Source organism: Charadrius vociferus, unplaced genomic scaffold (assembly GCF_000708025.1).
Source record: "Charadrius vociferus isolate BGI_N301 unplaced genomic scaffold, ASM70802v2 scaffold11, whole genome shotgun sequence".
NCBI lineage: Eukaryota > Metazoa > Chordata > Aves > Charadriiformes > Charadriidae > Charadrius > Charadrius vociferus.
The window spans coordinates 43,850-58,833 of NW_009646846.1; the positions used below are offsets into that span (position 1 = coordinate 43,850).

General features: G+C 38.1%; 1 protein-coding gene across 1 annotated transcript; it reads right to left on the reverse strand.

Moving 5' to 3' along the window:
• Positions 1 to 10,612, reverse strand: FBXL3 (F-box and leucine-rich repeat protein 3). The gene is made up of 4 exons (XM_009894021.1): positions 10,250 to 10,612; positions 7,283 to 7,405; positions 3,946 to 4,117; positions 1 to 850 (listed from the first exon to the last, which is right to left on the reverse strand). The coding sequence occupies exons 1-4, from the start codon at positions 10,610 to 10,612 to the stop codon at positions 207 to 209; spliced, it is 1,302 nt and encodes a 433-aa protein (XP_009892323.1). The 3' UTR covers positions 1 to 206.
• Between the last annotated feature and the right edge of the window lie 4,372 nt (positions 10,613 to 14,984).

The following is a 14,984-nucleotide window of genomic DNA, read 5'->3' on the forward strand; positions in this document are numbered from 1 at the left end:
AAATGGGTTTTGGAGCTATCCACGATTTCTGTTTGTCAATTTGGATTTCATAAATCATTTTTGAAAGAAAAATTACTTTTCTAATCAAGCAATGAAGTCACTTATAGTAAAAACCATAGTATTAAGTAAGCTTATACAGTAAATTGCAGTATGGTAAGCTTGGGTTTAAGGTGCTATTCCATCCGCCCTGAAGTCTTTTAAGGACTTTACCATGTGGGCATCATGTCTGGGAACCAGACTCTACCGAGATGCTTTGAAACTTCCCAGTGAATCTGCTCTAAGCTGTATTTCTGATCAGGAATCAAAACTTCCTCCATAATAGAAAGCTGAGAGAGACGACCGCCACACATCTTCACAAACTCAACAAAGGCACTGCAAGAGACTTCACACTCTCCTAGGCCAACAGCTGAGAGATACTTGCAACGTTCCGCAATACGGATCAGCTCCTCATCCAGGGGCCGCAATCCGTTGGCGCATACCACCAGTTCAACTAACCGAGGACACGTCATCCCAACGCGGCCAAGCACATCTTTGCTTACTGATCTTCCAAAGTAAAGGTGAGTGACAGGTATTTCATAACGAAAGAATGGGTCAAACTCTTCTTCGTACAAGAAAAAGTACATTACTAAATTTACTTTAGGAGAATGTTTGATGAAAGCATCCCAGCTGCTCTTCTGAATTGTGTGGAACTGAGTCTGTCCAGGATTTTCACTGACAACATCAATGCGCAAGTGTTCTAACCTGACATGTTTTTCAGAAGACAAAGCAAGCAGAAGCTCATCACTCAGCAGATGGTAGTTCAGTGCCAATTCACGTAAGCCATGACACTGGTCAGCCACGCAAAGGATACCTGGGAAAAGAGGTATGAAAGGAGTTACACAGATAAATATATTAATAACTGAACAAGAAACGTAAGACTGAATTTGTTTATGTAAATCAAAAGGGTGCAAAGACCATGTATTTCAACATACAGTCAAGACCCAACATCAAAACAAAATCGTACTGGACAAGAAGAGCGTGAGTTTTTTTTCACATAAGCATGGCCTTGGGATTTCTTTGTACCTACAGAGTAAGATACGCATACACTATGTGACCACATAGCTATTTTGCTAGGGAAACATAAAGAAGTTAACACGCTGCATTGTATACTTTCCTGTGGGAGCTGATTCTTCTGTGACAAACATATAAAAAGCATACTCTGACTATTCTGACATCTTATAAGGCCACATACTTTTATTACGAGTAAACCCCTCTTACAAAATTGAATTTCAGTGTATCTCCCTAGCCTGCTCTGGAAGAACTGATGTCCCTCTCTGGCTGACAAAGGAGCCATGAAAACTGAAATCACCCGAGTGATGCAAATGTAAAATGAATGCCAGATTTTAATTCAATACAGAACTTGCTGCTGTCCGCATTTGTCCTTTCTAGCAAAGTATAAATATTTAAATTTGGAAAAGCAAGAGCAAAAAAGAAGGAAACACTAAAAATTGGGAGTAGTAACTCCTAGAACAGTGATTTTCAGACTCTCCCTTTAATCAATCAATATAACCTGCTGCTCATGGAAGATAAAGACATGAACAAAAAGCATTCAGTTTAGTCTATAAGGTTTCCATTCATCCTATTTCCAGATACAAGCAATGGTACCACACTGGTAACAGTGCTAAAAAAAAAAAAAAAGCACTAAAAAAAAGCATACAGTTCTCTGCATTTCATGTGACCCAGAAAACTGCATGAAATTGAGGATACATTCTTTCCATTAATAGAGGAGATGAGAACATAGCATTTAATATGCAACTGAAAAACCTGAAGTTCAGAGGGAAAACAGCAAGCAGAAGTAACTTCAGAGCTCTTCACAAAGATAAATACACCACCACCTTAGTTTCTCCAGCCCAGACCCAAACATGCCTCTATCTTCATACAGTAACTTAGGGATTATTCAAGCATCTTCTGGAATCAATTCAGTTTGATATCAATCTTTTTCCTTTATCCCCACAGTAGTGAAGTCTCCCTTGCACTACGCTACTCTGTCCTTCACTAACAAAATCCTTAAGAAATGCTCTAGTACTGAATGTTACCCCCACCCCTGAACTGCAATTTGAAGGCATATTATACAATTTTAAGTGCATCTATAAGTAATTAGTTTTGCATAACTCATGGCACTTTTGGGTCAATTAAAAGTTTTTTCCACATTTATAGCAGCCTGCTAATTATAACTTTTCCATTAGGAAAATAAAAAAAATAATCGAGGTAAGTCTTGGTGCTCCAAGTTTCTCATTTTCCTTCAAAAGGCTCATTTTTGCAGCCTTGCTGCTCTGAAGCGAACTATCCCCATACCAGCTCCTTTCTTATGTTCCACTTTCTTCTCCATCTCAAGGCATGCCCAGACACCTGAATTAAGTGATCAAATTCTCCTGCTGTTTGCTTAGCACTCTCTGGTTTTGTCACTAATGCATCTGATCCCATTCTATTCACCTCCACTCCGTGAAGGACAATAGTAGTTGTGCTCCTCGTTCCTTTAACAGGCGTTGCCATTTCTTACCCATTGTTCCTTCAATTTAAAGTGTCGTACAAAATACTTCAAACAGTCAAACAGCTTCGTAAGCGCATGTCCTCTCCCAAATTATCAAGCGTATGATGTTCTGTAAAACCTTCTAGCAAGGATTAGCCACAAGCCAGCAAAGTCTGCTACAGCTGACAGGTTGCTCTTGGATCCAAGTCCAAGGAACTTACTCTCTTTGCGTACCTACAAATTACTGCTGGAGCCTCTTCCTCTCCACAGACACGTTATGGCTCCCTGTACTTCTCAGACACGAGGATTCTCAAATTAAATGTTAAGTCAGAAAAACCAGTCACTCAAGCCAATTTAAACAACCCCCTATCTATGATTACAAAGCTTTGAAGGAAATAACATTCCAGTTAACACACTGGTGAACACTCTGCTGAAAGAATCTGCTGCAAAATAAACCTGCATTTTCAGGACTTCTTTATTCAAAGCCAAACACTAGGTTTTGTCTGAGAGCTAACACCTGCAAAAGATATTAAATTTGTGTTTTGTTTGTTATCACTACAGCAACATGCCCTCTGCTACAGTATCAATTTCCCCACTGGTGAATTTTACATATAACATACCTAATATTTACAGCTGCAATATATTTGCATGAAGAAAGCTACGGTGACTACAGTAGTTTCGACTTATCCTCAGAAGAGGAATTTAACTAAGTTGCCAGTATCTCATTTATAATTCCTCTTCCATTTCTCAGTGAAAAACTGATTCACAGACCATCAACTTGACACTTAGAATCTTAAGCTTGCTGTGCATTGCATAAATCTTCCACAAACATTAATTCTACGAACTTCAACAATCTAAGTGCTTTCATTGTGATACGAGCTGCTACAAACACACTTAGAGTGCTAATGAAGTACATTTGGTAATGGCGGAAGTTCTGTACTGCTCAGTCTCATCTCCCCTTTGTTGATACTGTCTGCATTTATCCTCCAGTAAAAGATTAAACTGCCTTTTTTTCAGAATGACTAAACCAGCATCTTCATAATCCATGACATTGCAACACTCAAAACCCATACATAATGAACTGCAGAAAAGGAACTCATGTTGCAAAAAGCTTGATTATACTGGAATACTTAAATAGTCATTGCAGCAGCAGTGCACTATCAAGTCAATACATACTCTTCTAAGTTCCATAAGAGGTTAGTTATTTGTCCAGAACAGACATGCACTATTTTATTAGCTCAGTAGTCACTCTGCAAGTGGTGCAATGGATGGATGGATTGACAACCCGCTGAATTAGTATTTTAATCAGTGACAGTTGCTGTAGATACCATATTCATCCTCACTCTCACCACACCCCTACTTTTTCAGAAGTGTACTGGTTTCAGACAGCATTTAATGCATACATTTAAAAAAACTCTCAAAACACAGTAGCTTACCAGCTGGAGAAACATGAGGACAACTGCTCATTTTCAACAGTTTGAGCGTGTCGCTGTTGTTAGCCACTAGCACTTTGAGAGATGGATCATCTACTGGTGTATCATCAATCTTAAGTGAAGAGAGGGATTTGGAGTTTACAAACACCACTGTCAGTGCAGAAATAAAGTGAGACTGGAAAAAAAGAAAAGTTTAAATGAAACAGTAGTATCCAAAATAAAAATCTCAATGGTTTTACACTGTATACAGCAGTCCTAGTTTTCTTTTACTTACTGACAGCATTTGCACTAAAAGCATTCTTTTGGTATTGCATAATTAAAAAGCAATACCAAAATTGACATATTTTTGAGTAGAGGAAGTATAATAGATTTTTGCTATCAGTCTATGTATTTGGCAGATCAGAATGTCTAACATTAAACATAAACAAAGAGCCTGACCCAGGACAATCCACTACGCAAACTTGAATCTATAGGAAGACCACAAGCAAAAAGAAAGCCTAGAAGCTCTAATTTTGAGGATTATTTGCAAGTTGCAATCCAAAAGAAGCACCTTCTAGAACAGGAATTTCCACGCAGTGAGTTGTGCTGCACTGGTGAGATGCGAACACAAGTTAAGAGTGGCAATCCTGTACTGTCAAGATGTGTCCAAAGCCAAACAATACCACTGCCTGCCTACCATCCACACAGAGTATTTAGGGTTTGAATGGATTTATCTTGCAAAGCTAACTGGAGCGGTCCAAACAGAGCCAAGAAGGTGATCAATTAATTACCAATTACGCAGCATAGACAATGTAGGTGCAGTACTCAAGGTTGCTCCTCAGTGTTTCTACGTAACCACTGAAACTCAGCAGTAAGGACAGAGCCCAGGACACCTTAACTTGAGAAACAAGGACAAAGAGCAGATACAGCAGTGCTTGTAGAAATCATTGGTGGTACAATGGAAGTGAATAACTAGCTTATCTTCATGATTTCCTACAAAATTGACTGAATAGAAAGCTTAAAAAAAAAAAAAAGGTACCTCCTCCATACTACATTAAGTATCCCATAAAATTATCTGCTACTTTGTTCTCAATACTGTTTCACTCAGCCACATGCACCTGCAGAACCTTGAATACAGAGAAGGCAGCAGTATTTGCTCGTTCTTCTGTTACGTTTGTGGTCTTTGCTAAAATTCACACACAATTTGATTTAGAGCAGGAATCAATATTTTCACTTTAACATAAACTGTCAATGTCAGTTCATGCAAATGGAAACAGAAAGCTCAAATCAGAAGCATTAGGCATTTTGGCTTTAGGGACCACTCACAATTATACTGACAATAGGTTGGTTGTACACGTTACGTACTGAAGACAAGGTCCTTTAATAATATTTCCACTCTGTATTCTGAAAGTTTTAGTATAGTGGTTTTATTCTCTGTATTTAGAATGTAATTCCCTTCACTAAGAAGGCTGTTAAACAGACAAAGAAAGCTAACCGTGTTTACAAAAACAGGTAACTCGAAACTATAGTTTGAAGAGCTAATGGAAGACAGACAATATCCCAAAACTTAAAAGCTGGTGATTTAATGTCTTTTGAATATTGCCACAAATGTAGCCTATAGTATGATTCTTTAAAAGATTCACCTAGAACATACTTAGCGAAAAAACTAGGCAACGCAACACAAAATGCAATTTATAAATATATGCCAGATGTCACTTTACTTGACATCAGAAAAGCATTGATGAAGATAATGCAAAGGAGTTCAGACTTCCTATACAGTCTGATTAAAAATAAAAAATAAAGAAAACTGCGTAGTGTTAACCATTTTTCAGATCCACTCATCTTTGCCTGCTTGTCAGCCAATGGGCCTGTTACTAACAGCTTCCCACAAGAAATTAGTCATGGTCCAATTAAATTCTTTAGCTTCCTTAGTGGTCTAAGAAAATTTTAAAATCATTGCTGGTACTGTACATCAGTGACAACATTACTGGAGTGGTAAACATCAAAAGGCAAATTATGTGTACAGTTGATTTTGGCTCATTTGGAACATTATTATTTTTTTTTTTTTTAAAGGCCACACGTGAACCTGTTAGGAACAAAAAAGGAAGCCTGTATTTTAGAAGCCTTGAAACTGAATAAGACCATAGCATGAATGACTACAAATAATTATTCAGTAAGCTGAATAGGACCACAACATGGTCCAATGAAAACTAAGTAAAACAGCATTCAAATTAAGAAATAAAACAATATACAAGAGCTGAAAGGACAAAGTATTGCTAACACAGTGACACTGTTTTTTTTCCACTACATTCAGGTCTTCTTACAGTCACATCTCAAAGCACATCAAAAAAGGAAAAAATCATACCCAAACTAATTAAAGACCTGGAAAGCCTCTTTGAAAATTAAGGATTAAAATACATATTCAAGAGAATTACATGACGCAGCTGTCAAGGATAATAATTGATAATCCTCTGTAGCTAACCTTGCTTAAACCCTAATAGCCTACTTCCTTTCCTGAAGCTGTCCCTACTTCTTCCTTGTCCTTGTTGCCATCATCAGCAATGACGTCACTGAGATCCAGCTAATAGTCTAGCTCTGTCTGGCCCTTCACATATATGCGGATTGGATTCAAGAAGTGAGGCTGTGAGACATCCAAGACATTCCTGTCATAGAACAAGCAGCCCAGGTTACCCCAACCACTCTCCTGCTCCTCAACAATAGTACATTTCTACCTCACTAGCAGGAATTCTTGTTTAGAAGCATATATAAGAGATTTGTTGTCTTCTAGATTAGATGCCTTCTAACAAAATCTAATTTTTCATAAACATGCAAGGTAAAAAAATCTGACAGAAAGTTTCAGAAATACAGTGCACTTTGCCTAAGAATCTGATGCTTGACTGTGTGACGTGAAGTATTGAAAATCATGATCATATCACTTTCTAAAGAGAGCTCAGTGATAATATAATCCCTACAGCAAGTCCACGCAGATGAAACGCTACTACTCATTCGATTATAGTTGTCTCCTAAACGTCCCCCATAGTCCCACATTACAATTAGACAGACAGGAATTGTCTAGCCTCCTGACTTGCAACATACTGCCCAGTATTACATCGAGGTCAATGGACAGGCAGACTTAGAAGAACAAGGTCAGGACTAAGTTCTGACATGATACACAGAATAAGTGAAACAGTTATCCATCTTGGTTCAATATCTTAGTTCCTCCCTTTAATAGAGCCCAGTAATGAAATTTTCTTTACCAAAGATTTATATTTTTACAATAAAACTTTACATAAAGTTATAGAAATACTGTATGACCCACTGCAATACTTGGCTATAGAAAAAAATATACATATTAAAATACCTTCGGTAAATCCATGAAGCTTGGTCGGGCAGTTGAAATTAACCCAAGTGTTTTCAGAGAGCAATTCACAAGCTGTGACAAAATATCACAAGCAGCTTCTGCAGATTCCTTGCTACTGTCCACCTTAAACCAAAACAGATTTATTTTTCAGAAAACACTGCATAAAACACACACTCCTTATGAAAAAGCAGAGTAGAGTAGATGTACTTGAACATTTTTTTTTTTTTCACTTTACCTTCTGAAATGTGATGTCAATAAAAACCACAGAATACCACACTGGGAATCCAACAATGTAATTCTTTTTTTCCCCAAAAAAGTACATACCAAAAATCCAAGACAATTTGGTACAAATTTAACACCATCCTAAACACTTTGCTAAAATTTAGCATGGTGAGGGGTCAGTAAACGGTTTGTTCCAAGATGGGAAGGGTCTAGAGCACAAGTCTTATGAGGACCAGCTGAGGGAACTGGGGTTGTTTAACCTGGAGAAAAGGAGGCTGAGGGGAGACCTTATCGCTCTCTACAACTACCTGAAAAGAGGTTGTAGCGAGGTGGGGGTCAGTCTCTTCTCTCAAGTAGCAGGTGATAGAACGAGAGGAAATGGCCTCCAGTTGCTCCAGGGAAGGTTTAGGTTAGATATTAGGAAACAATTCTACACTGAAAGGGTTATCAAGCATTGGAACAGGCTGCCTAGGGAGGTGGCTGAGCTGCTGTCCATACAGGTATTTAAAAGCCGTGTAGATGTAGTGCTGAGGGAGGTGGTTTAGTGGTGGTTTTGGCGCTGCTAGGTCAACAGTTGGACCTGATGATCTTAAAGGGCTTTTCCAACCATAAGCACTCTATCATAAAATATTCAATCCACATCAAATAGTAAGAAAGTGGAGGTTCATTTGGGTCCAGAGCCTACCCCACTTCCTCTTTACATTATTCCTTATCTGAACGCAGGAATTCTATAAACCTTTTAGTGTGTAAAAAAGCTGTTTCCTTTTACCGTGACTCAGCTCATAAAATAGAGCTGCTGGAGAGTTAAGTGCGTTATCATATGAACCTATATAACTGGGCCTTCGTCATTAATAGCACAACAGATATGCAATGGACACTCTGGGGGGAAAAAAAAAAAAAAAAAAAGTCTTCATTAGTCAGCTTGTTACACAACCGAATCACTTAAGGTCCCTCCAGTGGCTTTTCCCCAACACTCAGATGTGCTTTCCGGATAACCTCTTATATACAGTAGGTGTGAGAGCTTTGCAAACCTACAGAACAGTTAAAAAACAACAACAAAAAAACCTGATCTTGTGATCAAGTTTAAGTCTACCATAAGCCATGCTACCTTGTCACTAACTGATCTAAGTCCAATGAATTGTTCGTTTTCTGCTCAAACACAAGCTGAAAAACCTTGATTTTCAACAATCCAATCTTTCCTCACCTACAAAAAAAATCCCAAGTTTTCAGCCTTGACAGAGTAGCAGTCAGTGTTATATCTACTTCCTTGTGATTACCCTTACTTCTTAGTATTTCCTGTGATCTAGTGTTTATTTTGCAACACTGAAGGAGAACTGAAGGGACGTGCAAGAAATGACACGGATATCGCCCTACCAGCGAAGAGCACCTGAAATCCTTCAAAAACATTTGGTGCAAAGCAATGCAGACTGGAGACAGACAGTGGAAGGCAATTCCAATGCTGCTATAAATCTTGTTTATTCGGACACTGATAAAAACTCTGCAAAACTTGTAATAACAAGTTCATATCTGATACCGCATTAAGCAGTAGCAATAAACATGAAGAGGCCGAGGTGCCCCAGCTATGTACATGCTGATGACTCCTACATTAAAACTCAGAAAAAAATAACAAGGAAGTCCACCTTGCTGCAAAGTAATTTCCTTTCCAAATTTGTCACACAGCTGATGCATATGCAGCCATGACTGTTTCGCAGCACCCTTCCAAAACAGTTATACACAGGCCTACATTAAAGTTTTCATCTGCTGAAATAATTCCATGATGTTAACAAAGCCAGTTCTCACCAAATGGTATTTCTCAGCCAAGCGCAATCAGTAGATACACCATTCTGTGCAAATCCCATAAACTTTTTCAGTTAACTGAAACTCATCTGTGCCGAGTAGATGCGATACACAGACAATCCCATATAATTAGTATTAAAACTGCTAGTTGCTTGCTAGTAGTACTGAAGTCACTCTCTGTGCATTAGAAATTTTCTAATCATAAACATTAGATCCAGCTCCCTACAGGATGTGAAATGGGGAAATGCTCAATTTATGCATCCTGATATAACTTAATTCTGCGGCAGGTAACCACACGTACAGTAGTATCAGAACTGAAGTACTTCTGCCCACTCATTGAGGCAAAATTCTAAGCAGCTAAGATGCTACAAGAAAAAACGGAAAAAAAACCCACCCACGAATCAAAAAAAATCCCCACCTAATGGAATTAAGGCAATGAAAAGGTATGTTCAGAACTGTTATTCCAAGTTTTGGTCCTTAAAATATATCCAAATAAATAACTGAATTGGGAGATAACCTCTATGTCTATGCGCCCATTTAGAGAACCCATTTCTTCAGTATACTAGGCCTGAAAACAAGGCTTACTACACTGAGAGCTGCCATATTTCTTTTCAAGTAACTGACAATCCTAATCACAAAAATAACACCATTAGCATTTCCTAACATTTAGTGATGTTCTTTTATTTTCAGTATGTTAAAATGTTTTGATCATAATTGTCAGTTACCACTTATCATCACTATTTCAATTACTGACATTAATTAAATCATACTTCTCGTGCTTTGATATTTGTATAGATGAACCATCAAAACTGTCTCAAAAGTATGAGATTTCCTTAAAGCATTCTGAATAAAATGAAGAAAAAAGAAAAAAAAAAGAAAAAGAACTACATTTAACAGATGCTTTTATTTTTATAAAATCACTTTTTAAAAGCCTCAAATGTACACTACCTTGAAGCTTACATACTGCAGGTGATTGGAATGCCTCTTTATTATTTGTTTGATTAGTTCAGGATGCGTTGCCCTCAAGTAAGACGTAGCTGGTTGATTCAGTTCAAACTCAAAACACCTCCAGAGATCAGGCATGTGAAACACTTGGTTCCAGCTTCGGCAGACCTGCGATGCATGAGCACGATCCAGAAGGGGCAAGTACTGAAACACCTGCAGGATAATGTCTTGAAGCAGGTTCGCCCAGTCAGGACTCTGCACAGCTATGGTTTGCTTGTCTAAAACCTTGTGTCTCTTGGATTCTTTCTCAGTTGTCTCTTCAGACGAACTGCTGTTGGCATCATTAGTTTTCCTTCCTCGTTTCATTCTATAAAAATAATAATAATAAAAAAAAATCTATGTTTTTTGTAAATGTAACAGAGCTGAGAAGAACAATATTAATAGGAAACTGCGGAGGCGAAGAAGCATGTTTTCTGTAACCACACTTTTGCAGGGTTTTTTCCCTTCCCTATACGAAGGGAAAAAAAAACCCCACCCAAGTAACAATGAATTTGAAGTGGTAGTCTAAAAAAAATGCTACTATCTAAACAGGTACCTTTAATATTACGTCTTTAAACATTAACAGTGTTATATTTATTTATAAATACATATTTATAAACAATATAAATTTATAAACAAATAAAAAATTATAACACTGTAAGTGTTTCACTTTTGTGTTTGAGAACACTTTGAACTTAATTTGTTTTACCGTTTTGTTGATTATCACTCTATTTCCCTACTAATGGAAAGATGTTCTTCTAAGCAATTTTGTGAACACTGACATTCATATTGCTGCCCCAGTCCTATTTACCAGAAACAACATTTGAAAATAGAAGACAAAAGACAGTGAAGAAAGTAAATAATGAGCATGTCTGCAGGCAGTGCATCTTGCAGATGTTGTATCTGTCCAACTCATTTTTATTCCCAGACAGGAAGAACCTTTCTGTTTGTTTATTTCTAAAAACGTTACTTCAATATACATCTATTTTAAGTCTGTATTTCATTAAGAACATCAGTGTGCTTTTGTTTTTCCAATTAACTAGTAAATAGGGATTATGAAAGATTTCCAGTAACAGCCTGGAAGCTTCAACTCACAAAAAAGAGTTTACAGAAGAGTCAGCAAACTTGCTTCAAAATCATACTAAATTCAGCAAGCCTGAGGCAAAAGGTTGTCTCATTCTCAGTAGCATAAACTTCTCCCACAGTGGTCTCACTTACACAAGTTCTACCTTAGATTACATTATTCAAGAGGAAAAAAAATCCCACCACTAAATACATCTGAGATAAACCTAGCATTGAGTTTTGATCAGTGTTCTTTTGTACATGCCAGCTTACAATTGAACTTAGCATCCAATCATTCATTTTTAAAAGCCTCAATGCAACGAATATCATGTCCTAAAGGGCTAGGAATGAGATCTCACACTAACCTACAACACACTCAACTCTAGTCTCTAAAAAGCTAAGGGAATCCGGGGGTGGGGTGGGCTTGATGCATATAAGCACCCCTCAGGCCCCATGATTTTTGTAAGATAAACACGGACTTCATACACAGTGAAATCATACTTGTTTAACTTTCAAGTACAATAAGATTATCATATGCTCAGTCCATTTGGCACCTGAACAATCAACGTGCCCTGCTATGTACTGCGACTAAGTTTAGAAGTCTTTTTTTAAAAACAAAGTGTAATACAATAGACATACGAGTGAAAAATTACACTGCTTATCATCAAATGCATCACAGATTATTTTCTCAAAGCCAGCGTCTCCTAGCCTACCTTTAAAATACTTTAATCCTACCTACTCACATGACAAAAGGAAGCTATCACTTAAGGTCTGAAGTTATTCATAAAATGATGTAAACAAACCTGAACATACTGTCATGAAAGACTGATGAACAGAATTTGTCTCTTGATTTTTTTCAGCCAGTAGCACTTGAAAGCAACCATAAGATGAAAACACTGCTGGGCAAAAATCTCTACTTGCTTCCTGAGAACTATTTACTGCGATTCACAGCTCACGACCATGAGACTATGCAAAACATGACTCTGGTGCTGAAACAAGCTTTCTACCTCAGAGAGAGTTCTGTTGCTGAGCCACTAACTTCACTGGTACAGAAGAAAAGCAAGAAAACCAAATAGTGACTTAGAACCATCTGCAACTAATAAAAAGATGAAGTAACTGGATTTTGCAACTGTGAAAACTTTAATCAAGAATTAGATTAGCAAATCTACTGCAAACCTGTCATGTTTGTGTTTAACTGCTAAGAATAGTCCAAGAATATTATTTCTAATGCTAGTCTGAAATGCAATATTCCTTTAAACGTTAGGCTAAACAGATACTCCAAACAACTAGGTTATAACGAGCAATTACCATATGCAAGCTATTCACTTGCCAAATTTGGGATAGCATGTTTGATGTCTTTAAGTCTTTCCAATGTCATCTCTTGATAATCTGTAAAAAACTGCACAAAGTAACTGTTAGACTTGGCTCTCCAAGTCTTCCTTTACAGAGATCCCACCTCATCTTTTGCTAGTAAGGTAATATATGTGCATATATTTTCTAGTTAGGTAGGCTACTTCTATCACAGCATTAGAGGGTCAAGCATTTTCTCCCTTATTACATTATAGGGGCTACTGTGCAGGTACAGTGGAGTTGATTCACATACACAGCACCTTTACTACAACTGATCTTCTCAGAGACACGAGCGCTAGATCTGGCACTTTTGTTAAAAAAAAAATAAGCTAAAACAAAACAAAAAAAAAACCAAACACCACCACCCCACCAAAATCAGGAGTGAGCTCCCACTGCCAAAACAGTATGAAATTTTCAGCTGGAAAAATAACCTCTGAGACACAGCTGACAGAAGTGGACTGGGTCATCAACAGCCAACTTACAGGCTGCACCTCTGAACTAACTTCGATGAGTGCCAAGTAGTTAATATATGCTGGTTACAGATCAAAACCCACCCCTGAAGTTGTGGGGTACTATCTGAAGTGTTTATAGACAGCCAATGAATAAAAGAGACAATACAGGCATCACTAGAGCTATACTGATGATGAATTTCAGGTCATGGTCTTCCAAGAAAATAAGATGCTATGTGTTCTAAGTGACAAGGCTTGAAAAGTAGGGGATGGTAAAAGACATTTCCAGACAACTTTTTTATTACTGACATTTTGGATGCTCCTGTAATTGAAAAGAGAGAATAATCATAAGTTCTCAAAAATATTTTCTTGTGGCACTTTTTCAAAAGAGAAAAAAGTGTCTAAACTGAAGACCAAAAAATATGTTTTTAAGAGTCAGACACCTGAATTTAAAGTATTGAAATAGCTTTTTAAAAACATAACTGGTTTTAACCTCTTAACATGACCAACAATAAAATAAATACAAATTTGAAAGAATGTGTATTTGCCTACAGAAGTTTACAGTCTTCTAAAAATATTTATAAAAAAACAGGGCAACTTAAGAGAGTAAACCTTTCTGCAAATTTAATACAGGAACAGGCAAATTCCATTAGGCAGTTCAGTTCACTTTGGTTTATGTATCTGATAGTCTAAGTCAAGATCACCTGCTGTAGGTGAACCTGCTCTGGCAGGGGGGTTGGACTAGATGATTTCCAGAGGTCCCTTCCAACTCTGACTACTCCGTGATTTTAAATCCAAGGCCAACTGAAATAACTTTTCAATGAGAAAGACAATGATGCAAAATTCCATGGTAGCATATTACAGACCAGGTGCAACCTATTTTTCAAACAGTGATTGCTTATCACTTCTTGCAACACTTGAATCATCAATCTTTCTTTTAACTCTCTCTGCAACACTCCGGACACACTAAGCACTGATCAATTTTTCCAAATCGCTGCTATAATCAACTTTGCTTTAAAAAGCTAAGATCTTGACAGAAAGGAGAGAAAAAAACCCCAATCAAACAAACAAGCCCCAACAAAAAGAAACCCCAACTCTATCAGGACAGAAAGATTTGTGAAATCAGGGTGCCTGACTCCTTAAGATTTTCCAAGTAAATTTCTCAACCTATTATATCAACTTTGTTCTGAACTCAGTGTTCTGAACTCCGCATCTGGGCGCAACCTACACTATCTTGTTTGCAATACAGTCATGTTCATCCACAATCACACACTTCAGTCACCAAGTAGGAGGAGGAGCAAAGCACATGCTGAAGATTGTTTTTATTGCTGAGTAAGGTGCAGACAGAACACAACGGCAGTTAAAAAAAAAAAAAAAAAAAAAAACAAACAAAACCAAAACCCAAACAACTATGCACAGCTATTTACATCCTGCGGATAACGCTTTCTCATGAACACGCCTAACTGAGCTCGTTGTGTTGTTTCACACCTGAAGTTAAGGCTGTTCTAGAAACAAAAGGAGGAGTGCGTGCGCTAAGGGGACGGACGGCCCGAAAGAGGGGGCGACCCGGACATAAACCGTACCTCGAATAGCCCCGAACAACTACCTCTGCTGAAAACAATGAGGGATTTACAATTTATGACTGGAAGGTGCGAGGCGGCGATAGTCTATGAACACACAGGGTGGGTTTTAAGCTCCGGAGACGCTTCACCTCAAAGTCGGCTCTTTCCGGCCCAGCCCCAGCCCGGCGCCGCGGGGCTCTGACAGACCGGCGGGCGGGGGCTCCGCTCCCGGGCATGGCCCCGAGTCCTGTCGCCCCCACTGCTCCGACCACCACC